Genomic DNA, 25956 nt, shown 5'->3' on the forward strand with positions numbered 1-25956 from the left:
GCAGGCTATGTTTAGGGCACCTTTTCTAGCCCCCTCCCCGTGTGGGGTGAGCAGAGCGGCTACTCGAAAGGGCTGCTCAGTCGCACAGACAGGACCGGCTTGCACTGCTGCCTAGATCCCAGTGCTTAAACGACCATCTTAACTGTGCCGCCCATGTGCAGAGTTGTGACGAGAGACTTCCTACAGTCATCTGTGGCTGTCCCCGTCGCCACTCGTCCGTCACCATAGGACTTTTGGGGTTATAGGGGTTTTCATGATGATGAGTGGTATGATGAACTGGAAAATGGCTGCCCGTGAGTTGATTTATGTGGTGAGGCAGGAGTGGAGGCTGCAACCACACATCTTGGCTCCCCCTTTTCCTGATCCAGTGGTGCAAGTTTTGCAACGACTAGGGAGAGGGAGTGTTGCAATGGACTGCCCATAGCTCAGTTTGTTGGGTTTTGTCTTAGTAGCCTGTCCATCATGCATTGCCTTCATCCGCCGGTGTAGTTGTTGGGTTTCCACTGTGGTCACCTCTTCCGCCTATACCACCGTTAGGGACTTGTTGGAGCTCTATAAGCATGCGGGGCTCCACCGCAGATTTTTCGTTCGGGGGCACAGTAGGAATCTTGATGGTGAAGAGACTGTGTACTGGCAGGGGATAACTTATGCAAGTTGCTTCCCTGTTTGCCACGAGGGCTAGCCAGCGGCGACAGCTGAAAGCGAGAGGGAGCAAGCAGTGTTTGCACCTTAACACTAATATAGTGCTGCTACACTAGACGCATTTCACCACCCTGTGTGCTACACACAAACACACACACGCACACACGCACACGCACACACACACGCACACACACACGCACACACACGCACACGCACACACACACACACACACACACACACCTCTGTACATTGCGAGGCGTTTTCAAATATTTAACGTTGAACCGAGTTCACACAACCAGACTGCATTTTTGTTTCGGTGTGTGTGTGTGTGTGTGTGCGCGCGTGAGCGTGCGCCGTGCGTGTGTGTGTGCCAGCAATCAACCCCCTACAGTCCCTCACAAGTGGTGGTAGTGACACTTGTAAACGATCCAACACCTAGTTTAATTTGCATCATTCAAGGGCGAAGCTTCAGGCGTTTAGAAACACTTGTGTCATGAAATTACTCGCCCAGCGGTCATACACAATTTAACAATATATTACTCTTGGAAACAAAAACTATCTCATATGTTTCAGGAACCGAGTAAACCTTTATTTTTTACGTATAGTGTTAAATAATCACTGAGAATCTTACAACAAATTTAAGCTTTTAATGGTGAGTTATACTGAAAGTTTTTTTATGGCTAGATTTACTGACAGCTTTTGTATGGCGAGTTATACTGACAGAAGTAAATTGTATTAATGGACAGAGTACGTTTCAGCCTGTCTGTCTAGGGGGAGGGGCGGGCCAGGAGCATCAACATCCTGTCCTATTTGCTATTGGCTGGCTTGAGCAATTCCACGTGGATTCTGAGTTCTGATTGGATCAACCATATCTTTGGGTCAACAGACTCTGTCGTAAATTTTCAGTAGCTGTGTTTATTCACAGTTAAATACATTCTGTTTATTCTAATTGCCGCAATAGTTATATCTGTTGTTAATTTATGACACTGGGGCATTAATAGACACATTTAAATAGTTACACACATATTGAACTCATTGTAAATAATAATAAACCTTATTTATTTGGGATACTATGACGTCATTACCGTGTAAATAAACCTGTGTATTATTGATTTGGTTAATAGACTATAGTGAGTTATGGGTAAGCAGTAATGGGTTAATGGATTGGCTATAATGGGTTTAATAGGCAGGGTGTGATGGTAGACGGCGTGGTGAGTTAACCTACCTTCCTACCTACCTACCTACCTACCTCCCACCCCACCCCACCCCACCCCACCCCACCCTACCCTACCCTACCCTACCCTACCCTACCCTACCCTACCCCACCCCACCCTACCCCACAAGCTGTACAAACTTTAGGTTTCTTCGTGCTGGAGGATTTTATGAACAATATGGCTGCCGTAACATTAAAATCGACCTCGTTATGTCCATCGCAGTAGTGGAGACGTGTGGAGGTACTGTACTGTGTTGCCTCACATCAGTCAGTAGGATAATTTATAGGAAGGGTTTAATAGATGCAACACAATCGTGGCGTGGGGTTAATCCTGTGAGTACGATGGTTAAACACTTTGAGAATGGTGGAATAATGTTTTGATAACGATGGTTTAACGTTTGCAGTTAATGTGCAGTTCTTTCAATTATAGTTTAATCCTTCCAATGATTGTATTACGTTCAATAATGAATAAACAATTTCGTCCTCTAAAGGTTAACATAATTATATCGTAGATTCACTTGATTTACTTAATTACACATGTCAGAATAAGTCTTGAACTGACACAAGTTAATTTGCTACAATAATTCACATTTCAAATAAATTTATATATCTAAAAAAATATTTTCCACGTACTAATTAGCTCACATGTCAATAACACATGAAATTCTCTGTGCAGTCTTACCGGGACCATGATAAGTGAAAGTTAGTCTCTGAACCTTGACAACACATTAGGGGCAGTGCGGATACAGTACACTGAATAGTAAGGTTCGGTACACAAAGAGGCGGCGTGGCATAAAGTTACAATTTTTTATTTAGTTTCATTTTGATCCGACAATGAATTACTTAGTTAAGCTATTTATAAAGACCCACCTGTCTGACAGACGGACGCAGGTAACACTATATACTTACTCCGTATTATGACGGGGCATAATACTCGTGAACATGACGATGGAATGATGGGAACTTGAGGGAACTGGTCGATGTTGTAAGTTGTGAAGGCTATAGGATGAGGGGAACTAGGGTAGCCTACCTGAATGATGTGAGGATGACAGGCTTAGGTGGGACAGGGATCGTAGGATTTATAAATACGAACGGATGACGTAGACCAATCCTAAAGCTCTGGGGATGAAGTGGAACACAAAATTGATCCGTTTAACTGATAGGAGATTGTAGGATAAAGAAAACTGCCATCCTTGGGGGTCGTGAGGAAGGATTGGATGAAGGATGAGAGTAACTGAGGTATGATTTCCCTCAAAACAATACCGGAAGCCTTACTGGGGAAGGGGTAATGGGGGGTGAGACTGTTGTTCTTGGAATTATAGTGTTCATGATCGGTGACAGAGGGGCTTCAGTAGGCTTCACTTTATATTACCTGTTTGTGTGTGTGTGTGTGTGTGTGTGTGTGTGTGTGTGTGTGTGTGTGTGTGTGTGAGAGAGAGAGTTATTGCGTCTGTTCTATATATATGTACCGATATATATATTGGGGTATATCTATCTCATTATCTTCCCATCTATTTCTGTGTCTCTCTGACTGGCCTCGATTCAACACGTAAAAAAAAAAAAGGTGCAAACCTGTTATGGGACTTAATTACCTATCACTCGGTGTTCTGGATACAGCTGAGGCATTAACCCATTACATTACATTACTGGAGATATAAGAACGTTCCTACATACACTTGACTAACATGACCTACCAAATTAGACTAGGACTGTGATGTAATGAGTAACGTCCTCTGGTCTCCTCTATTTATGTACGAAAATAACAAAGGGACGTCTATTAAATCCTACACAGGTTTAAGGTAGCGGATTCCTGAGGATTAAGAGATGATGTCCACCGTCCTCCCCCCCAGTCGTGTGCAGCCGTGCCTATAGGATTACCAAGTGTGTGTGTTTGTGTATAATCGTCGTAACTTAACCTTAGTGATCGTGTAGTTAGTTATTAATTATCGTTCATTATTGTGTATAACAGGCTGATGCAGACGCTAAAAATATGTAACTGGCAGAAACCGAGATTGGTGGAGGGGAGAGAGAGAGAGAGAGAGAGAGAGAGAGAGAGAGAGAGAGAGAGACCCAACTAACATCCTGGATATGAGAACGAGGAGGAAGGATCTTTTGTGAGGGTTTATCCTACACTTGCTGGGTCGTCGCCCCCCCCCTCACTCAATTATGGTTGGCTCCAGTAATTTGCAATGGGCTATCATGCTGTAGTTCCTTCACGAAATACTAACTCGGAAATTATCAAGGCGGTAACGATTCGACATTTTTTTTGTTTGGTTCACTCGCCTCACATTGTCTTCCTGTGCTTTTTACTCCTCTCATTATAATTCCTCTTTTCTTAAATATTCTTATCTGTCATCGTGTCGTCTCGTGTTAGGGTTTTCTTGTAGTTTATTATTTATTAATTTTGTAGTGTTGTCATATATTATACCCCTCAGTTTTGATGGGAGGAATAATGCTTTCATTCATACTGTAATGTTTGTTTGTTTGTTTTGACCATAAGACATTTTGGTGTTACGAACTAATATTTTCGGGAACTGGGGGATTAAACAGTTGTATAGTAAATAAATAACAATAATAAGTGAATAAATACGATTATAAGTTCGTAAATAAATAAACAAAACAATGACGCAACAGAGACTTCGAAAGAGGAAAATATAAATAAAAAATTTAACCCAACAAAACGCCATGCTTAAAAAAACCCTCACCCCCTCACACCACCCCCCCCCCCTCCACTACCCCCACCTGCCGTTTTCTTTACAGGTAAATAATTGACTCATCTTCCATTTTCTATGCTACACCCCACCTGAAAACTGCGACAAGGGCCGTAATCTCTGTCAGTCTGTCTCTCTTCTCAACATCTCACGGTTATTCCCCCGTAATTCTAGTCCCGAGCCCCACCTGGTCCAGGATATTGGGGGGAGGGGGGGGGGGGAGGTAAAAGCCAACCAATTAGCGGCCAGGTAACCTACTCTTACCTGGGCATCTCCTGGGTGGCGGGATAGACACCTATGGCACGCTTTTTAAGTTGCTCACGATGGTACGGTCGTTTATGTTGTGGGGGTCTTGTGGGTGTCTATTGCGAGTTGGTGATTGGTGGGTGATGATGGTGGGTAAGATGTATGTGATTGGTTGATGGGAATGGGTAGGTGGTTTGTGATTGGTCGGTGGTGGTGGGTGAGAGGTTTGTGGTTAGTTAATGAAAATGAGTAAGCGGATGTCGTCTTATATAAAGGGGGATTTAGGTTACGTTAAGGGAGTTTTAGGTTAGGGTAAGGGAGTTTTAGGCTATGTTTAGGGAGTTTTAGGTTACGTTAAGGGTGTTTTAAGGTAGGATAAAGGGCAAGGATGAAAGGATTCGAGTTTACACTAAGGGAGTTTAAAGTTATGCAAAAGGACTCGTATTTACGTTAAGTGAGGTCAAAGAATTAGTAGTTATTAGATTTAGGAACCTATAGGATTGGATAAAAGGATTCGTGTATAGACAGTAAGTACACCTCGATAAAATAATCCCTTAAACAATCCGATACGCCAGTAACTCAATCACCACCCCCAAACCTAATCACCCCTAACCTAATCACCCCCTAGCTTAATCACCCCAATCACCCCCTAACCTAATCACCCCAATCACCCCCTAACCTAATCACCCCAATCACCCCCTAACTTAATCACCCCAATCACCCCCTAACCTAATCACCCCAATCACCCCTAACCTAATCACCCCAATCTCCTCACCCTAATCACCCTCACCCCTAATCACCCCCAACCTAATCACCCCAATCACCCCTAAGCCAATCAAATCACCCCAATCACCCATAATACCCCATACTCACCTCAACTTAATCTCTCCCCAACTTAATCACCCTAACCCAATCACACCCCAACTCAATCACCTCCAACTCAATCACCCTCCCAATCACCACCCAATCAGCCTCTCCCAATCAGCCTCTCCCAATCACCCCCTCCCAATCCCCCCTCCCAATCACCCCCCTCCCAATCACCCCCTCCCTCCCCCCTTAAAACCCCCTATGTGTAATGGGCCAATGAACCTCCGTATGGTAATAGTAATACATAAAGTCATCGAGCATTAAATCTGGTTTATCGCCGCACTGAGACGTATATCGGCCCACCTTAAATAACAAACGCCATCTTAAACGATCCGAGATACGTCATAACTAGTTAATTACGATATTCAGTGTGGTGATAACGAGGGCCAGTCACGCTAGCCTAAGACGTAATTACTTTAGTGTTATTGTCTGCTTTTGTAATCTTTTTTTATTTTGTTATTTTTATTTATTTAGTTTTTTGTTGTTCATTTCGTTTTTGTTAATTTGATTGTTTTCGTTTTGGAGAGAGAGAGAGAGAGAGAGAGAGAGAGAGAGAGAGAGAGAGAGAGAGAGAGAGACTGTCAGTTATAATAGTCTTGGTTTATTTATCATTTCCCTTCTATTTATCATCTCTTGTATGCCTAATCTTTCTTATCATTCAGTCTTATCTCCCCTGTCTTAACCCCCTGTTGTATTTAATTATGGTCTGTTAACCTTCTCCTTCTCCTTCTTCCTCTTTTTCTTTCTTTCTTTCTTTCTTCTTCCAATTTAATATATTATAAAAGTCACATTTATCTTCATTCGCCTCACTTGGTTTCATCTCTTTCTCCATTTCTCACTTTATCGCTTTCTTCGTCTTCCACCATTTCACAGTGTGGTAAGAATCCTATTTGTCTTTGTTGAGTTTAAACCATAGATCATCTGAGGAAGAAAGATGAAACACACACACACACACAAAAAAAGTCTGGCCATTCCATTAATCAACTTCAGGTCGCTCAGGTGAACCTTAGAAACTGAAAATGTATCATACTGAGGGTTGTTAAGTGTGTATTACGAGAGAGAGAGAGAGAGAGAGAGAGAGAGAGAGAGAGAGATTGGTATTGTTATTAAAACGTTATTACTATGCATTCAGGTTCATTATATACAACGACTGTTTTTAAGTGAACCCTTAAGCTGTTAAACGAATCATAAATGAACCCTGTAAATGTTAAACGAGTCTTAAATGAACCCCTTAAGCTGTTAAACGAAATAAACCTCTTAACTGTTAAACGAGTCTGAAATTAATCCCTTAGGGGGGTTCACTTTTGACTCGTTTAACAACATTTTTAAGAACTTTAAGGTTTCATATAAAACTCGTTTATGATGTTCATCTAAGGTAAGATTCGTATAACACCTTAAGCTGTTAAACGAGTCCGAAATGAACCCCGCAAGCTGGTAAACGAGTCCTAAATAAACCCCTTAAGCTGGTAAACGAGTCCTAAATAACCCCATTAAGCTGGTAAACGAGTCTTAAATGAACCCCCTAAGCTGGTAAATGAGTCCTAGATAAACCTCTTAAGCTGTTAAACGAGTCTTGGGTTAAAATGGAAATTATGTACAAGTGTTAATGAGTTTTTAAGAGCTGAAAAAGGACTGAATAATTAGATTTTTTTTTTTTGAGGATCCCAGATAAAACTTTTTCAATTAAGGATGAATCTTGATGAGACCTTAATTATATTAGAAGATTGTGATAGAAACTTAGTAGTAACCTCCATACGTAGGCCTATGAATATTTGAGTGTTTTATTTATTCATTTTTAAAAGTAGGCCTATATGTTGGTGTTGGGGGATGGATTTTTGAAAACTTTGTTTTGGAAGATTCTGATTGAAAATTAGTCTTTTAATGCATTTTATAGGCTTATTTGAATTAGTATTTTATATATATATATATATATATATATATATATATATATATATATATATATATATATATATATATATATATATATTAATATTTCCATGTAGGCCTATATGTTGAAGTTGGAGATGAATATTAATGGAACCATGATTGTAATGGAACGTGCTCATCAATTAAAAGTTTAGGTCTATTAAGAGATTAGAATTTCGCTATTGCTGTTTGTCATTTTCGGATTTTTTTTATTGTTGCTTCACACGAGGAAACAACAGACATGAACTAACATGACCTGACCTCAAATTCTTTTATCACAGCGACTCTAACTGGGTGAGGAACCAGTTTGGTCTTGGATCCCAGTGGAGTGTGTGTGTTGTCCTGCCTTGTCCGGATATTTTGGTCTCACTTGTGTTGTGTTGTAGTTTAACCCTATCACATCGGGAGGTTACCCTAAGCTGAATAAAATCGTCTAGCTGGAGCCAGAATAAAATGTCGAGTGCGTGAAATGCGGTGAAAGGGTTAAACTGTTAATATCTCTATTTATCTCTCTATTTGGTGATTTAGTCGACTATCTCCACTAAATAGGTGCTGTCTCTCGGTGTCACTAGTTTCGTGTTGAAATTTAAGCAGTTAATATCTCTCTTTATTTCTATATCTTTCTATTTTGTGGTTTATGCAGCCGAAGAGTCACGGTTTGTTTTATAATTTCAAGATTGCTATTAATTTTTAATTTATTTTTAAGTTAAAGATATTCCATACTTAATTCATACAGTTTATTTATTTTTATTTTGTCTTAATTTTGGTTAATAAATAATCAAGTTAAATAATTGCTTTTGATAATTCGTACAAAATAATTTCCTTTTTATATATTTAATTCATTTGTAAATCCTGAATATAAATTTTTACTCGATCATTTGTACTGTTAACTACGTGTTTTCTTAGATTTGTTATCATTTTAATGTTATCTTATTTTGCAGGTATGTCAGAGGCTGGACTCCCTACCACCCCCGTGCCCACGACACAGTTTGCTGGCTTGGTGAGTAACCGAACCTAGAGTTGGTCGTCTATAGAGCTGCGTGTTTAGTCAATGACAAGCGTGTATGTTGCATAATTCGTGTTTGTGTATTAATACCTACCTCGTCGTGTGTGTGTGTGTTATTTCGCGTTTGGTTGGCGATTCGTGTTTCGTTGAGGCTTCGCGTATTGGTTCGTTGACTTACAGGTATTAAGTATAATTAAAATACGTGTTTGGTCGATATTAGTCTCGTGTGTGTTTGATAAGTCGCATTTGTTCACGGATATTGTTTAAAAATAATTCTTATTTGTACGGGTATATTTGTGCGTGTGTTAATCTTAGCTTGTTTGATAATCTATTCTTACTTTACTCAATAATTCACGTTAATCCCATAATTTAAGTTTTGTTCAATAATTCAGGTCTTGTGGTTAAATTTTTTCTTTTTCCCATTACTCGATGATCCGGTTTCTGGTGATCATTAAATAGCGTCTTAGTAGCGTCTTCGGTTTCAGTGTTTTGTTTTCTTGGTCCCACCTGACACATCATCGATATCATGAGATCAGGGCAAGGATTCTCAATATCTGGGAACGGATTCTTAAAGATTCGTACTAAGTTAATTTTTCCCTTGGTGTTTATGATCGCTTCTATACCTAACATTAAATTTTCACCAAGTCTCCCGTTGGATTATATTCATTTAAAACTATATAGGGAATTGGATAAATATATTGAATCACTGTGAATCTGGTTCCTGGTTCTGAAATAAGGACTAATTTCTTTCCCATATACGTCGGAAAGATGGTCAAGATCTGCCATTGCAAAAAAAAATATATATATATATATATATATATATATATATATATATATATATATATATATATATATATATATATATATATATATATATATATATATATATATACATATATTTCATGGGTTAAAATTAACATAACGACTGAATATATGTGTAGATACTTGGTGTTCCTATGTGTAAATCATGTATATGTGTCTAGTTTATTTATCTAAGAGAATGTGACCCTACAGAGACATATTTTATCACATGTTTCCTTAGGTTACCGATAGCTGAATTTGCATCGCTCAAAGACACCAGCGCAAGAGACATGAGTTCAAATCTTCCGATGACATTCGCATCTTAATCTTTTTCGTTTACGTAAAAAAAATGAAAGCACCATTAAAGTAGAGCATCGTTCATTTATGTAACAGACCACAACAATCCAATCCTTAATGTTTTGTTTACGCTTGCACAATACAGGGTGGTATGACGTTGGCTCTGTCTGTGTGATTGGGGTTACTTTATTATGCGTTCAGCTCGAGTGTTTGACAAGGGGATAGTCACTTCTGTTGTGGGGGGTGGCGGGGTGTTATTCCTGGTACTTCTGTTGGTAAGAAACTGTTTTGTTGTTGTTGTTGAAGCATGCTGCTGTTTCTTTTGGTAGGTATCTTTAATACTGTTGCTGCTGTTGCTGTGCTTTGCTGCTGTTATTGTTCTTTGCTGTGTTCTTCTGTTGTCACTGCTATGGTCCGCCTTTGTCTCTGTTTGCTGCGGTCTGGTGCTGGTGATGTTAGCAATGTGTTGAGCGTAGAAGCCATAAGAATGACGGGTTCTCCCTCTAAAGGCCGCTCCTGTTTCAGCTGCTGAGTGAGTGATGGCTGTTAGCTTAGGTAAAGTGATGATACAGATTGCATTAGCTGTTGCGTGCTGCTGCGTGTTGTCGTGTGCAGTGGTGATGCACGCCAACAAGGGTGGAGGGCATTTGGTGTTATAATCACTAGTGCCCAAAAGATTGTTTTCCTTCATCCAGAGAGACATTCCCTTCCGTCTCCTCAAGGTTATAATTGTGTTATGCCAACCCCACCAAAAATCACAGTTACATCTCTCTCTCTCTCTCTCTCTCTCTCTCTCTCTCTCTCTCTCTCTCTCTCAAGCTAGGTTGTAGTGGTCTTTACTCAGACACGCGCACGCACACATGAGAAACATATGATTTTGCCGTCGGTAATTCAGATCTCTGGGGAGAAAGCAGGGCGAGGGAATGTGAGAAGAAGTAAGTGAACATTTCCAAGGTGTTTTTCTTTCTTCTTTCACAGGTCCTTAATATTGTCGCTGTGCAAATTTCTCACGCTGGGGGAATGTTTTGCCCAATGTAATTTCTCAAGGGGCGTTGTTTAATCCCAGAGTATTTTTAGTTTTTTTTTCTTTTTTTTTTGGCATGGATGCATTTTACCCTCGACTCTAATGGGTCTTTGTGGCTAATGGCTAATGGAGGATGATCAAGAACTTTCCCAAATTGGAGTGTCGGGCGTGGATAATGAGTGTAATGCTGTCTGGGGTTGCTAATTGGCGGGGTTTTGTTGTGGTAATGGCTGGTTCTGAGCCTCGTACCTGGTTCTTGGCACCTGTGATTGTCGTGGAAATTGGGGAGACAGGACCAATTTTTATTGTTAATTGGGTATTGTTGTAGGTGTTTGGGGGGCGACACCTGCCATATAACCAATCAGCTATTTGTAAGTATAGACAAGGGACGTGGCTTACGGGCCAGGTTAGCGTGGAAATACTGTAGAGTAATTTTCATTATGTAGTATTTTTGTTACTCGGGTATTATCACCGTGTCTCGAGTCACTTAACGTGTTTCCAAAATATCATGGAGAGGGGGGCGGCACAGCTCATTCACTAAATGCTATATGGGTTTAAAATTATTCTCTCAGATTTTTGTTTTATGAAAGAAAGTTTAATGAGAAATATGTACGTGTTTGTGGACTCTATATATTTTTTTTGTTTTTACTGATTTTATTAAGGGATTTTTTTATCATTTATCCTTTCTTCCTTAGATAAAACTTGTTTGGATAAGTGATTTTAAGAACAAAATAATTTGCTGATATTAGTTCGACGGTCTGTTGATGATTACCTACAATATCCTGATGAGTGTTTTACCTGACCAATCAGACTAATTCCAGAATTTACCTGTTCAAATCAAGAGTCCTAATTCTCCCTCCAGGCCAATCAGACAATCATTAATACGGGATATTTTCGCGTTCTTGTATTTTTTATTTGATTTTTTTGTGATACGACTTTGCAAACTTCCGCTGTATTTTGATTATCTAGAGTCTAGACTGTATGTATGTTTATATGTATGTATATATGCGTGTATACATTTACCTGAAGTCATACATGTATCCAATGATTAATATATGTATCCGATGTTTCATGCATGTATCCGTTGTAATCCACGAACGGCCCCTGATTAAAAAAAATGATTGGGTCCGAACAGAGATGAATTCCGTACCCTTAATTAAAGTGTTTGTGGGTATTAGGTGAAAGGAGAATGGTTCGCCAAAATCACCAGTTGTAATCTGACCAAGAATATGATATTGACGTAGCAGAATGTGTTATTGTATCTTGTGCTGGTGGGGAATGTAAGAGAGTAATGTACAATAGTTATGACTGAACAATGTACAATAGTTAAGATAGCGAGAAATGTACAATAGTCGTCATCCTCAAGAGTGGACAATAGTTATGACAGTGAAAAATTTACGATAATTATTACCCGAAAATGTACAATACTAAGACATGTACAATAGTTTTTACCCTTTAAAATATACTATTAATACTAATAAACGTAAGTAATTTGACTAACAATAACCATTTTTAGTTATATTTTTCTAATGGGGTTTCCAGTCATAATTTTCTTGCCGTCTTTTAGTTATTTCTAGTACGATATTTTAATGTGTTTAGTTTGTTTTAATTTTCTTGATGTTTCTTAATTGATTTAGGCATTTTCTTAACGTATGTATGAATATTTTTTCTTATTGTAATTAGTATTTTATTATTATTTAAATGTGTGTGTGTGGGGGGGATCTAAAAGAGTGTGAGTTAATGAACGAGTGAGCGAATGAGTTTCTGGATAAATGTGAGACTGAGAGAGTGTGTGTGAAAGTGAGCAAGAGGGAGAGAGAGTAAATTAAAAACTTCGTTGCCTTGTTCAGTTGTTAAGTTTTCCCCGCATTGTTGGGTGACGCACTTGTCTAATAAGCTCCCTGGTGACTCTTCTCCCTCCATCCCTCCCTCCATCCCTTGCCCTCCCTCCTCCCTCCACTACCTCCCCTGTCTCTTCACTACCTCCCCTCTCCCTCCACTACCTCCCCTTTCTCCCTCCTACCTTCACCACCTCCCCTCCCTTACCACAGCACCTCCCTCCCTCCTACCTACAACTGCTTCCCTCTTTACCTCCTACCTATACACTTCCTCCCATCCTCGCCCTCCTTCCCTCTCTCTCTCTCTCTCTCTCTCTCTCCCATTTTCTGCTCCTCTCATACCCTTCCTACTTCCTAATTTCAGCAGCAGTATAACGAAAACAGTTAATGGCAACAGTGGCCTTCATCCTCTTTCCGCTCGTCTCCTGCCCCCCTTCCCTCTCTCCCCTTTTCTTTGTTAATTACTCTCTTCCTTCATTTTCCCCTTCCTTTATTCGTTCGATTAATCCTTCCTTCCTTCATTGTTTCCTCCTCCTAATTTCCCCCTGTCTCCCCTTTCCATTGTTAACTATCCTCTTCCTTCTCTACATCCCTCCTTTTCCCCTTCCTTTATTCTTCCGATTTATTCTTCCTTCCTTCCTTCCTTCCTTCCTTCCGTCAATTATTTTCTCTATATCCACACCAAATCTACCACAAAACATCTACACACAAACCCGTCTCTCAATAATATCCTCACCATCCACACACACACACGCCATCACCACCCCTCATCCACGTACACACATACATCAAACCCATCACATCACACCGCCCTCAATAACCCCCCACCCGTTAGCCCCCACCCTCACCCCCACCTCTAAGCCCCCAGGTATCATCCGTCATCCCTCACCCACCTACCCTCTGCCAGGACACCGCCCACTCTCACCCGGACTATCTTCAGTAATTAGTGCCCGGGACGCCTAATTATTAAGGGAGATCGAGACAAGAGGAGCGAACGTCGTCTTGAGATAACTGGCCTCTTGACCTCGTGTTTTCTTCCTTGGTATTTTCTTAATGGTGTACCCAAAGGTGATATTATGTCACTTCTTGTAATTATGCTTTTATACCTTGATGGTTACGTTGGTGGTGATTGGTGTTTGTGTGAAGGGGGGGGGTGTTGAGTTAAGGTAGGTGTGTGGGGATGGGTGTGGGGTGATGGGTGGTACATGGGGTAGTGTCTGTGTGTGTAGTTATAATCTATGTATCTATGCTAGTATATTTTGGGTACGTTCATTTTCTCACTTTCAAAAGAATTCCTATGTAACTATTCAACACATAATAATACATGTAAGGACAACGCATTAACCCACAACTCTGGTAAAAAATGTGGAGCGTTCAGAAAAAAATCCCCCAAACAGATAATTTTAGGATGCGGGTCAAACCGAGTCTGGATTATCAGATGATTGGGTCAGCGGGGAGGTCCTCATTATACCATGAACTGGAACGGAATGATATATTATTTCCGAAATTGAATTTGAATTGAAAATGGAACATATCGGTCGGAAAAAGTGCACTGATATAGTGTTTTGGCCTGTCTGTCCACTGCTGGACTGTGTGACTTGTTTATTTTTATTTTTTTTTGTTTTAGTTGACCTGATCTGACCTGAGCTTTCGATCTTTTCGTTCAGTTAACCAGTGATCTTGACATCTTAAACCATCAGACATGGCAAGGTAATGCAAGTATAAATATGAACGTTTAAATACCTAATAACAACAGCTACTACTACTACTGCTGCTCCTAATAATTAATAATAATAATAATAATAGTAATAATAATAATAAAAATAATTATAATATAAACCTTGCTTCATATATTTGCCAATGGTTTTTCATGAATATATAATACGTTATCTAGAAACATCAACCTAGTTACTCTCAGACGGGGGTTGGAAGTGTGAGGAGAGAGGGAGGTGTGAGGGAGAGGGGAGAGGAGGGAGAAGAGAGAGGAGGGAGGCACATTTTTCCTATTACCTCGTGTAACTACTAATTTCCAAGAAAATTAAACGGGCGAGGAAAAGTCTAAAGCACAATGTCAGTCAAATAAATTAGCTGTTAATTTCTTTTTCTCGGTGGTAGAAAATTCTTGATCCCATTTTGTGTATTTATAAACTCAGGTGTTTACAGGTGAAGCGGCATGTAAGTGGTATGTAATGAAGTGGCATGTAAGACTGGAGTGTGTAGTGAAGTGGCATGTAAGACTGGAGTGTTTAGTGAAGTGGCATGTAAGACTGGAGTGTGTAGTGAAGTGGCATGTAAGACTGGAGTGTGTAGTGAAGTGGCATGTAAGACTGGAGTGTGTAGTGAAGTGGCATGTAAGACTGGAGTGTGTAGTGAAGTGGCATGTAAGACTGGAGTGTGTAGTGAAGTGGCATGTGAGACTGGAGTGTGTAGTGAAGCAGCATGTAAGACTGGAGTGTGTAGTGAAGTGGCATGTAAGACTGGAGTGTGTAGTGAAGTGGCATGTAAGACTGGAGTGTGTAGTGAAGTGGCATGTAAGACTGGAGTGTGTAGTGAAGTGGCATGTAAGACTGAAGTGTGTAGTGAAGTGGCAAGACTGGAGTGTGTAAAGACTGGAGTGTGTAGTGAAGTGGCAAGACTGGCATGTAAGACTGGAGTGTGTAGTGAAGTGGCATGTAAGACTGGAGTGTGTAGTGAAGTGGCATGTAAGACTGGAGTGTGTAGTGAAGTGGCATGTAAGACTGGAGTGTGTAGTGAAGTGGCATGTAAGACTGGAGTGTGTAGTGAAGTGGCATGTAAGACTGGAGTGTGTAGTGAAGTGGCATGTAAAGACTGAAGTGTGTAGTGAAGTGGCATGTAAGACTGGAGTGTGTAATGAAGTGGCATGTAAGACTGAAGTGTGTAGTGAAGTGGCATGTAAAGACTGAAGTGTGTAGTGAAGTGGCATGTAAGACTGGAGTGTGTAATGAAGTGGCATGTAAGACTGGAGTGTGTAGTGAAGTGGCAAGTAAGACTGGAGTGTGTAATGAAGTGGCATGTTAGACTGGAGTGTGTAGTGAAGTGGCATGTAAAGACTGAAGTGTGTAGTGAAATACCTTGCATCCAATATAACATCAGTACACACTCCCTCCTGTAATGTATACCGTAGACTGAGTATTTGTGTTGTTATGTATACCGTGTACATTGTGAGTAGCTATTTACGCTTTTTATCTATACCGAAGACTGAGTATTATCGTCTATTTGTGGAAGAGAGAAGGGATAGGAGTGAGAGAAGGAAGGAAGGATGGAAAAGAAGTTATATAAGGCCGAAAGGTATGGAGAAATAAGGGATAGGGGTGAGAGAAGGAAGGAAGGGTGGATGGAAAAGGAGAACTGAAAGGTATGTAGAATGGATGAAGGAAGTACTATGTAGTATAATAGTATCGCGCTAAATATGGGTAATTGTCTGACTAAACACAAATTAGGGTTTTGCCTATTAGGGATTTTGTTTTTATTAGTATAATTTCCTGGATATTAATTAAAATAAGGTATAGTTTTGATCTTGTCTCATTTGCATTTACTACGTCGTTCACTTATTGTAATATAACCAAATTATACCTGAATTATGTTAGGTAAGGGTAGGTTTAAACTAGTTAAGGTTTAAGTAAGGTTAGATTGGGTTAAATTTAGGTTAGGTTCAAGTTATATAAGGTTTAAGTTAGCTTAGATTATATTAAATAAAGTTAGGTTATTTTACGTTATGTTAGGTTAGGTCAAAGTTTGGTTTGATTAGATATAGTTTGGTTAGGTTAGGAACTTTATATATTTCTCGTTTATATCATGACTAAGGTGTATGTTTGTGTGTCTCTCTGTCCTTCCTCATGACTCTTTCAACGTATAGTTAATGGGGCTATCAAGTTCATCCTGGAGATAAACATAATCTTCTCTGGGGCTTAATTCGCGTTCATCCTGTTTAAAATAGCCACTATAGAGCGTACTGTGAGTCGAGTGTGGTGTGTCTGTTCATCCTAGGGAAAAATAGATGTCCCTGTTCATTCTAGGAAAAGGTAGATGGAGTTATTTATGTGTCCTTGTTCATCCTAGGGAAAAATAGATGGTGTTATGTCCCTGTTCATCCTAGAGAAAGATAGGTGGAGCTATTTGTGTCCTTGTTCATCCTGGGAGAAATGTGTCTCTTAGACTACGGATAAGAGCCAACAACCTGACCTTTTTCCCTACGAGACGTTTCCTGTGACCTTTGACCTCATCTTCAAGGTCATGTGTCAACCCAGCACGCCCTTAACTCATGAGACATAAAGGCAAGCATGAACTTAGCATGCTTCCCTGTTGGGCGCTGTAAACGCTTCTGCGCTTCACCTTACACAAGGATGTAGGGGAGTGCTCAATAAAAAAATAAATAAAACCTTCAAATTTTTTCATAACTTGAGGCTTGATATAGTTTAAAAGGTTAATATTGTTGATGTTTTCTTTATTTTTCATTTTGTAGTTGTGTGTCTGTCTGTCTTTATGATTTTGTGTATATGTATACCTATAAATGTATCTGTGTACACTGGAAATACAGAACATATCCACCTATCTGAGAGAGAGAGAGAGAGAGAGAGAGAGAGAGAGAGAGAGAGCACTACTACGTCATCATGTATATAGGATCCGGGCAGATGTGAGTATGACACTGTATTGCCTCCGCCGCAATGATATAGGCTGGATGGTGGCAAGTCCCGGTGTAATGGAAAGAGTAACTCGCCTCTATGTCGGGAGAGGATTAAGTCGTCTTATCACAAGGTAGACGATTAGTGTGTCATACCTGTAATTACCACAACATGTACCTGTCCTGGGTGTGTGGTGGGGGGGGTGGGGAGGGTGGGTAGGAGGGATGGAAAAGAGGGCCGAAAGTTATGGAGAGAGAAGGGATAGGAGTGAGGGAAGGAAGGAAGGAAGGAGAGATGGAAAACTGGGATGAAAGGGAAGGAAAGAGAAGGAATGGGAAGGAGGGTGGCAGAAATAGGAAAATTATGGAAAAAGAAGGGACAGGAGGGATGGAAGAGAAAAAAAGAGAAAGGAAGGATGGGAAGAGGGAAGGAAGGAATGAAGGCATAATACATATGTCTTAGATGGGAGAGAATGGTGAAAGACGCAGAGAGAGAGAGAGAGAGAGAGAGAATGAATGGAAAGGCTGAAAGTGAGTGGAATGGTCAATAACAACAAAGGGAGAGAGAGAGAGAGAGAGAGAGAGAGAGAGAGAGAGAGAGAGAGAGAGAGAGAGTATATAGCCTCGATGGCGCAGTAGGCAGCGCGTGAGTCTCATAATCTCAAGGTCGTGAGTTCGATCCTCACTCGGGGCAAGGTATTTTTTCCACTCTTTTAAAGAAACTTAAATCGACCAGAGAATCATTCGACATGAGGAACTTATCGACTCCATCTCCCGTGTCTTTCGCCTCCAGTCAGTGAATGTTTTGGCTTGACACGGGCCATAGTCACCTGTCGTCGACCCCTCGGTTAGGTTAGGTTGGGTTTGGTCGGGTCGGGTCGGGTCAGGTCAGGTCGGGTCGGGTCGGGTCGGGTCGGGTTAGGTTGATTCAATAACGAGAAGGTGAAAGATTGAAGAGAAGGAACGGGGTGGATACGAGAGAGAGTGAGATAACTCCACATCTTTACATCTGAAAACTCCCACTAGGTAAAATAACAACAACCCAAAAGTAATTAAAAAAAAAGACCATCACAAACTTCAGAAAATTTTCTTGAACAATATTAAAGTTTGGGTGAATTATACTCAGATGACGTTATTATGTGACGTAATTTACTTTGGATTTTTTTCCTTCCTCGTTTTAACTTTCTCTGGTCTAATGAAGAATAAATAAATAGTGGAGAAAAGTTTTTAAAGGAGGGGAAGATTGAGAAGAGGGCTATTTAAAGTGTGTGTGTGTAATAATAATAATAATAATAATAATAATAATAATAATAATAATAATAATAATAAAAAACGGTTTATTAATAGAGTTGCAGCCAGTGGCTGAAAATATACAAACTTACATGTGATTTAGACATAATGATATGTGTTGAATACATTTACAGGGCTGTACAGTACATAAATCAGGAGTTGTTTATTATTTTAACAATAGATTAGATGGTGCTATTCTTGTATCTATCAGTGCGGGCTCTTATGGGCTGAATTTTGTTTTAGTGGTGGACTGCCGGTGGCAGGAGGTGGCGATGACGAGGATGATGCAGTAGTCCACTGCCAAACCTTGCTAGTGCTTGGTGGTGGAGGTCACTGAGGGATGGTATTTCCAGGGTGGAAAGAGCGTTGTTGTAGCCGGAGTAGTCTGCGCCGAGCATGATTCTACAGGCCCTTTTCCGTACCTTCTCTAGCTGATGTTGTTGTGTAGAGTTGAGAGAAGACGACCAGGCTGGTGTGTGTGTGTCGCAGTGATGATATTTCGTGTTTCTTTCGTGTAGGGTGTTGAGAGAGAGACCATTTACGTGACCTAAACTACTGCTAATAATGAAGGAATGAGGAAAGTTAAGGCGCATTTAAATTTCATGCCCAGATTTTTTTTCGTTCTTGGTATAAGGAAAAAAGAGCAGACTAATCACAGTTAGGTGCACCGTGTTGTGCTGTTGTTACCTTGTAGGTGTGGCTGCACCTGTAATTATGTGTCTGAATACAGGTACTGTATATATAAAAACACTGTACTTGTGGATGGATGGATGGATGATGGGGTGTGGTGGGATTGGTTGGGTTGGTGAAGTGAAACATGGACATCGTGAGGTTATGGAAAGGTGATAACGAACTGATATCTCTCCCACGCGTTATGATATGAGTGGTCGGCAATTTGCTGGTGTGATGCGATTGGCCTCGTAATTCGTAAGATGTCGTGACGATTGGTGGATAATTCCGTCGCGTCATCACCCTCTTCTGACACGTTGATTGGCCAGTAATGAGGGACTTAAAGACGCGTGTTTGACGCTAATGGAAACTTCGATCCCTCACTCGCTCGTTCAAAAGAAGGATTTCATTGGCTGTCTTGGGCCATAGGTTCAAGTGCAAGAGAGCTGCTTTCAATGGACGCTGGTTATTGTGCCGTTAAGTAAACAGGTCACAGCTAACTACGGCATGTGTGGGTTTTTTTCCGTACTTGGGAAAGAAATCGACTTTTTTTTGGTGGAGTTGAGTGAGGTGCTCATCAGGGGGACAGATCGAAGTATGGAAAAAGAAGGAAAAAAAAACGTTGATTCACAGCCAAGAAAGAGAAAACGTTTATGAAGATTAGACCGACATGAGGAAAGTGACGGTATAGCTTTGAACCATACAAGAGGGAGATTGTGGGACTAAGATATTTTAACAGTTTAGAAAGTAAGTTATATGAAACGTTTTCTCTCCCTATCAAAATCTCTTGCATTACTGATTAACTTACCATTTTAATCGGGAAGGCTGAGGTCTAAAGAAAACCCACCTTGTACAATACACGTATACATTGAAGAAGATTATCTCTTCCATTTTGCCAGAGAGAGGAGAAGAGGGGATAAAAGAGGAGGGGAGAGGGAAGACAGAAGATGACGGGGAGGGAGGAGAGGATTTGTTATATATATATATATACCAAATCCTCTCCCTGTGCCCTGTTAGCCACCTGGACGTGAATCTAAACTGAACAGAGATTAAACCTGGGCAGTAATAATAACACTCCCTCTCTCTGCCCACCTCAGATTCCCAGTCTGTGAAAACACCAACTCGAGGTAAAACAAAATACAGAGAGTTATTTTGTGGAGGGTTATGAAAATAATTTACAAGAGGCGCCAGTTGTTGTTTTTTTTTATTTTTTCCCACACCGGGTGTTGTGTTTGTTGGCTAAATAGTGTAATGAAGACGAATGAGATTTGGTGGGTATTGTTTTTGTGGAGGGAATTCTCTCTTTGTTATTTCTGGGTTAGTTGTATCAGCTTTGCATTCCCGGGTCTGTTCCCGTCTCCTCTTCCTCCCTCGCCTCACTAAGCTCTCGTCTAGTACAGTCAGCTGGCTTCCACTGCACAAGTTGACCCAGTAACAACACTTCTGATCTCTTGCTACTCCTCCCAACTATCTGCTTTCCATCCTCCTACTACTGCTTCTTCCTATTAACCTGTTACTCCTCCTGTCACTAATCCTTCCTACTACCTGCTGTTACTCCTTCCTAAAACCTGCTCCTCCTGGTATCTTCTTCCTATTGCCCCTCCCCCTACCGCCTCCTACTGTTACTAACTTTCTTCACTTTCCTTCACCATCCCACTCCTATTCTTTCTCCCTCGCCTATATCTACCCCATTCCCTGCAAGATTATGTCCACCCCCTGTAAGATCCCTCCCTAGCCCCCTGCAAGATACCCTCCAAGATCCCCCGGTTCCTCTGCAACATCCCCCAGTCCCTTTGCAAGATCCCCCTAGCCCCCCTGCAAGATCCTCCCGGCCCCCCATCAAGGTTGCTCCACTCCCTTCGTACAAAACAGGTCCATAACGGGTTGTTCTCTCTTATTATCTGCCTCATTTATTAGTCAATATTATTCTGTTTTCCTCGCATGTTTTTGTTTCCTGTCGTATCCGTTCTTCTAACACTACAAATCAATTATCATTCAACTTGCAATCCACAATTAGTGACGGAGTGGCTGCCGTCTATTCACCATCTATATTAACCCGGTACACAGATATATATCCTCAGTATTGTAAGTAAAGACAAGAGATTCAGGAGACAAAGCTGAAGTGACCAAGGCAAAGGTCTCACTTCCTGTCTCTAGTCAGTAACCAGTCCGCCTCAAGGTACAAGTGCGTCCATTTCTTAATTAACCTTCACTTTTTGGGGGGAGTGGATCTGGATATTAGTCGATTGACAAGGGTGTTTATTCCTGGGTTAACAGTTAGCCAGTGCAGTTAGCGAGTTGTCTGGTCTTCCTGGGTTACTCCTTGCCGACGGGTTTATGTACAAATACCTCGTTAGGATGTAGTCGTTTTGTTTTGTTTCAGATGCAGGTTTTTGTTTTCGTGTCTTTGTTTTCAGGAGGAATGGGGGAAGATGAAGAGGTGTTGGGAGGAGGAATGAGGGAAGATGAAGAGGTGTTAAGAGGAGGAATGGGGGAAGATGAAGAGGTGTTGGGAGGAGGAATGAGGGAAGGTGAAGATGAAGAGGTAAGAGGGAGATGGGAAGATGGAAGAAAGGGAGGAGGAATGAGGAAGATGAAGAGGTGTGGGAGGAGGAATGAGGAAGATGAAGAGGTGTAACGAGGAGAATGGGGAAGATGAAAGGGGAGGAGGAATGGGGGAAGATGAAGAGGTGTTGAAGAGGGAGGAATGAGGGAATGTGAAGAGGTGTAATGAGGGGGAGTCAGAGGAAGGAAACGAGGAGGAATGAGGGAAGATGAAGAGGAATGAGAGGAATGGGGAAGAGTGAAGAGGTGTAACGAGGAGGAATGGGGAAGATGAAGAGGTAAGAGGAGGAAGAGGGAAGATGAAGAGGTGTAACGAGGAGGAATGGGGAAGATGAAGAGGTGAACGAGGAGGAATGAGGGGAAGATGAAGAGGTGTTAGAGAGAGGGAGAATGAGGGAATATGAAGAGGTGTTGGGAGGAGGAATGAGAGAAGATGAAGAGGTGTTAGAGGAGGAATGGGGGAAGATGAAGAGGTGAGGAGGAATGAGGGAAGATGAAGAGGTAACGAGGAGGAATGGGGAAGATGAAGAGGTGTTGGGAGGAGGAATGAGGGAAGATGAAGAGGTGTTGGGAAGGAGGAATGGGAGGGGAAGATGAAGAGGTGTTGGGAGGAGAATGAGGGAAGATGAAGAGGTGTTGGGAGGAGGAATGAGGGAAGATGAAGATGTTGGGAGGAGGAATGAAGATGAAGAGGTGTTAAGAGGAGGAATGGGGGAAGATGAAGAGGTGTTGGGAGGAGGAATGAGGGAAAATGAAGAGGTGTTGGGAGGAGGAATGAGGGAAAATGAAGAGGTGTTAAGAGGAGGAATGGGGGAAGATGAAGAGGTGTTGGGAAGAGGAATGAGGGAAGATGAAGAGGTGTTGGGAGGAGGTAGGGTGAGGTGTTTCCCATACATATGTCCTTTCTTCCCCCAATCACAGTGATGTTTAAGCTCTCTCTATTTCTCTACCCATCTCGTGTTCCTCTACCGTCCATCCAGTCAATCTTTCTATAGTTTTTCATTTATTTGCATCCAATTCCTCTCCGTATTTCCTCCTTCTTCGCATTCTCTTCCTTCTCCTCCTCTTCCTCCCCCCTCCTTACCACCTTCACCCTCCTTCTCCTCCACACCACTATCACCCTCTTCCTCCTCCTCTTCCTCTTCTTTCTCCACTCCCTTATCCTCCTCCTCCTCCTCCTCCTCCTCCTCCTCCTCCTCCTCTTCCTTCTTCTCCTCCTGTTCCTCCTCCTCCTGCCCCCACCTCCTTCACCTCTCACCAGAAGTTCTCCAGACGAAGCCTTGTAATTGACACGCTATTTATTCCACGCAAGCCATTCATCAATAAGGTCCTGACAACAGTAAACAAACTCCTGAGTCACGGCGCCCCCTAATTCTCCAACAATCTTATAAGTTTCCCTGGAGATACGAGGACTCTGGACGCATTTAAAGTAGAGTCTTAGGTGATATTCGACTCCATTTTGACCGTCTCGTATACAGTTATGTTAGGTTTGATAAGGTAGGAGGGAAATTTAACGTAGGAAGTTTTGGGAATTCTTAGATCGCATTGGTTGTATTTTTAGTCGTGTGTATGTTGTATATTCTTCATTACTGGAGGTGTATGACCATGCCTTGATGATTGACTGTAGTTGATACACGAAAATAAGGTTGATAATGGGATGGAAATTACACCTGTGACTGTAACTTGATATGTTCATTGGTCACCTGTTACGGTACTTTATTTTTTCCAGGACTCTCTGTGAATTGTTCGTTCTGTTGATCCATGATACGCTCGCACATCACGAGTTACGGGGAAAAATGTTAAAGAATCCTTTGGGAATCCACGCTGCCCGACCAGGCCCACCATCAGTTTGTGTTGGGGCCACCAAGGGTGCCGGGCCGTCAGCGTGGGCTCACATATCCATCTTCACTTCCAACGCTGTGCAGGGGGTGATGACGACAAGGGTGGCGGGTGTTGGACGGGTGGCTGCCAGAGTCGAAAGTGTGGGAAGGATGAGGCGTGAGGGGTGGCACACACACACACACACACACACACACACACATACACAAACATGTTCTTTCAATAAACCGTTAATTATTATTATTATTACACGCGCGCGCACAGAGAGAGAGTGAGCCAGTTAGAACGAGCTCGAGGAAGATAAGTTCTCCCGATACTTAACGTTCAGGGAATACAAAGAGAGCAGCCCAGGTACCAGAAGATATAAAGAGCAGTGGTCCCAAAAACTCGCCTTGACACCTCACCGTGTCCACGAGTTACCCAGCACCGTAATGACTCGACCAGGCTTAACCAACAGAGAGAGTCGCACGCTCCTCTCATCTGGCAATGCTTGTTATTTCCTGCATGTAACTGCGAGGGAGAGAAGATAACCTTTAAGACGATAGTATTATCTTTACGCTTCAGTGGTAGTTTATTAAAAGAATTTACGAGGTATGTGAGAGAATTAATAGCGTGATCGAGTCGAGCGTTAGATTTTTCTCGTAAGGTGAAACACGTAATTTTGTGTCGGCTAAGATGGTGGGAAGAGATAAATGTGTATATATATGTAGCAATTGTTCCTCTTTATCAGGTGAGCTCCGAGTCCTCTGTTATCCCGTTTACTAAAGTATTTTACGCTGGAATGGTTCTTGCCTCTTGGTTCACCTCTGGCTGGGGGGTGGTTCTCTTAAGATTCCGTGCCTTTACTATATAAAACTTGGTATAAGAACTAAGACCCTTTTCTTCCTTGTGCTTTGAGACTTTCTGCCGGTTTTTGTGTTGTTGAATGTCACGGTTATCGTCATTTTATATACCTGGGGCAATTATGTAATATATAAATTATAACACTGAAAATCCCAGACAAAAGCATTGTTTGTAATTCGACCATCGGAATATACAGTGCTGTTATATACAGTATGTTATACTTTATATAACAAGATACTAGATATTTTGTTTCATTATCAACATTTTTACGCTTTTCTATAAAAGACCAGTGACACTCACCTACACACACACACACACACACACACACACCAACAAAAACAACGATTGAGAGAGAGAGAGAGAGAGAGAGAGAGAGAGAGAGAGAGAGAGAGAGAGAGACCATTGCAAGAAAATGTCATCTGGAGCAGACAGTCTCTCCCCGTAACAACACTTAACTGTACCGTCGTAACTCCCGTACCGGCAACATTGGACATGCTTCCTTGTGGTTTGCTTAATAAATGGTGTCGACAAGTTTTTACTCGCATAATCGTTAGAATGGATATAGAAAATTATAAGGGAGTTTACCACTTTATAACCTTCTCTTACTTACGATCTTCTGAGGCACAATGACTAGCTCCAAGTTTTGAACGGTAATATAAGACATTTAGATAAAAATAACATGTTGAAATAAAATGAATATTGGTGAATAGATCTAGTGTACAGGGTAGGTCGTTCAATAGGCATGACTACTTGTTTTCTCGATAGGTAGTTGTGTTATTGAATTTTTTTTATTGGTTTATTGTAAATTTGAAAGGAAGTCTATGATTATTTTATATTTTTTTTATTGGCGGGAGTGATGTCTGTATAATCTACCACAGTATTGGTCTCAGAGTCGTGGGAAAGGTGGTTTAAAAGGTGTTAGCTGTGTGTACTAATATATGTCATTCTTATTATGGTCTTGAGGGTTTGGTTAGGTTAGGTTGGCTGGGTGAATTGATGGTATGTTAGGTGAAGTTTGGTTACAATAGGTTAAAGTGGGATTGGTTTGGTTAGGGTACATTTGGTGAGTTTTGGTTAGGTTAGGTGGGTGAATTGACGGTATATATGTTATATTAGGAGAGGTTAAGATTGGTTAGGTTAGGTTAGGTTATATTAGGTTACAATTTATATATATATACACATTACAGACCTAACATATAACAACTTAGTAATGGATGATCTTATTCCTGTTACAGTAAACAATTCTTATCGGTAAGTTTTATTGAACGTATCTTGTAAAAATGAACTTAACATCCACATCATCCATCACCCATCATACCCATTTGACATGTCTACCACATCATCCACCAGCTACTGTACTCAGCTGATACATCCATCACTCCCAGCTACCATACTCATCCGACACATCCACCACGTCATCCACCACCCACCACACTCATCTGACACATCCACCACGTCATCCACCACCCATCGTGACACATCCACCACGTCATCCACCACCCAGCACACCACGCTGACACATCCACCACGTCATCCA

At 41.3% G+C, this 25956-nt stretch overlaps 1 protein-coding gene and 1 non-coding gene across 2 annotated transcripts in view; one reads left to right on the top strand and one right to left on the bottom strand.

The window, feature by feature from the left end:
* LOC121859831 (protein kinase 4-like) overlaps positions 1-9704 on the bottom strand; it is a 58284-nt gene extending 48580 nt beyond the window's left edge. The window contains exon 1 of the mRNA XM_042356795.1: positions 9659-9704. Within this exon, the coding sequence (XP_042212729.1) occupies positions 9659-9704 (46 nt within the window). The remainder of the gene's footprint in view (positions 1-9658) is intronic.
* An 8130-nt stretch (positions 9705-17834) lies between these two features.
* Trnam-cau lies at positions 17835-17907 on the top strand. Its single transcript has one exon. It is a non-coding gene; the product is annotated as a tRNA-Met (tRNA).
* The last annotated feature ends 8049 nt before the right edge of the window (positions 17908-25956 follow it).

This window comes from Homarus americanus, unplaced genomic scaffold, assembly GCF_018991925.1.
Source record: "Homarus americanus isolate GMGI-L3 unplaced genomic scaffold, GMGI_Hamer_2.0 scaffold45737, whole genome shotgun sequence".
Lineage (NCBI taxonomy): Eukaryota > Metazoa > Arthropoda > Malacostraca > Decapoda > Nephropidae > Homarus > Homarus americanus.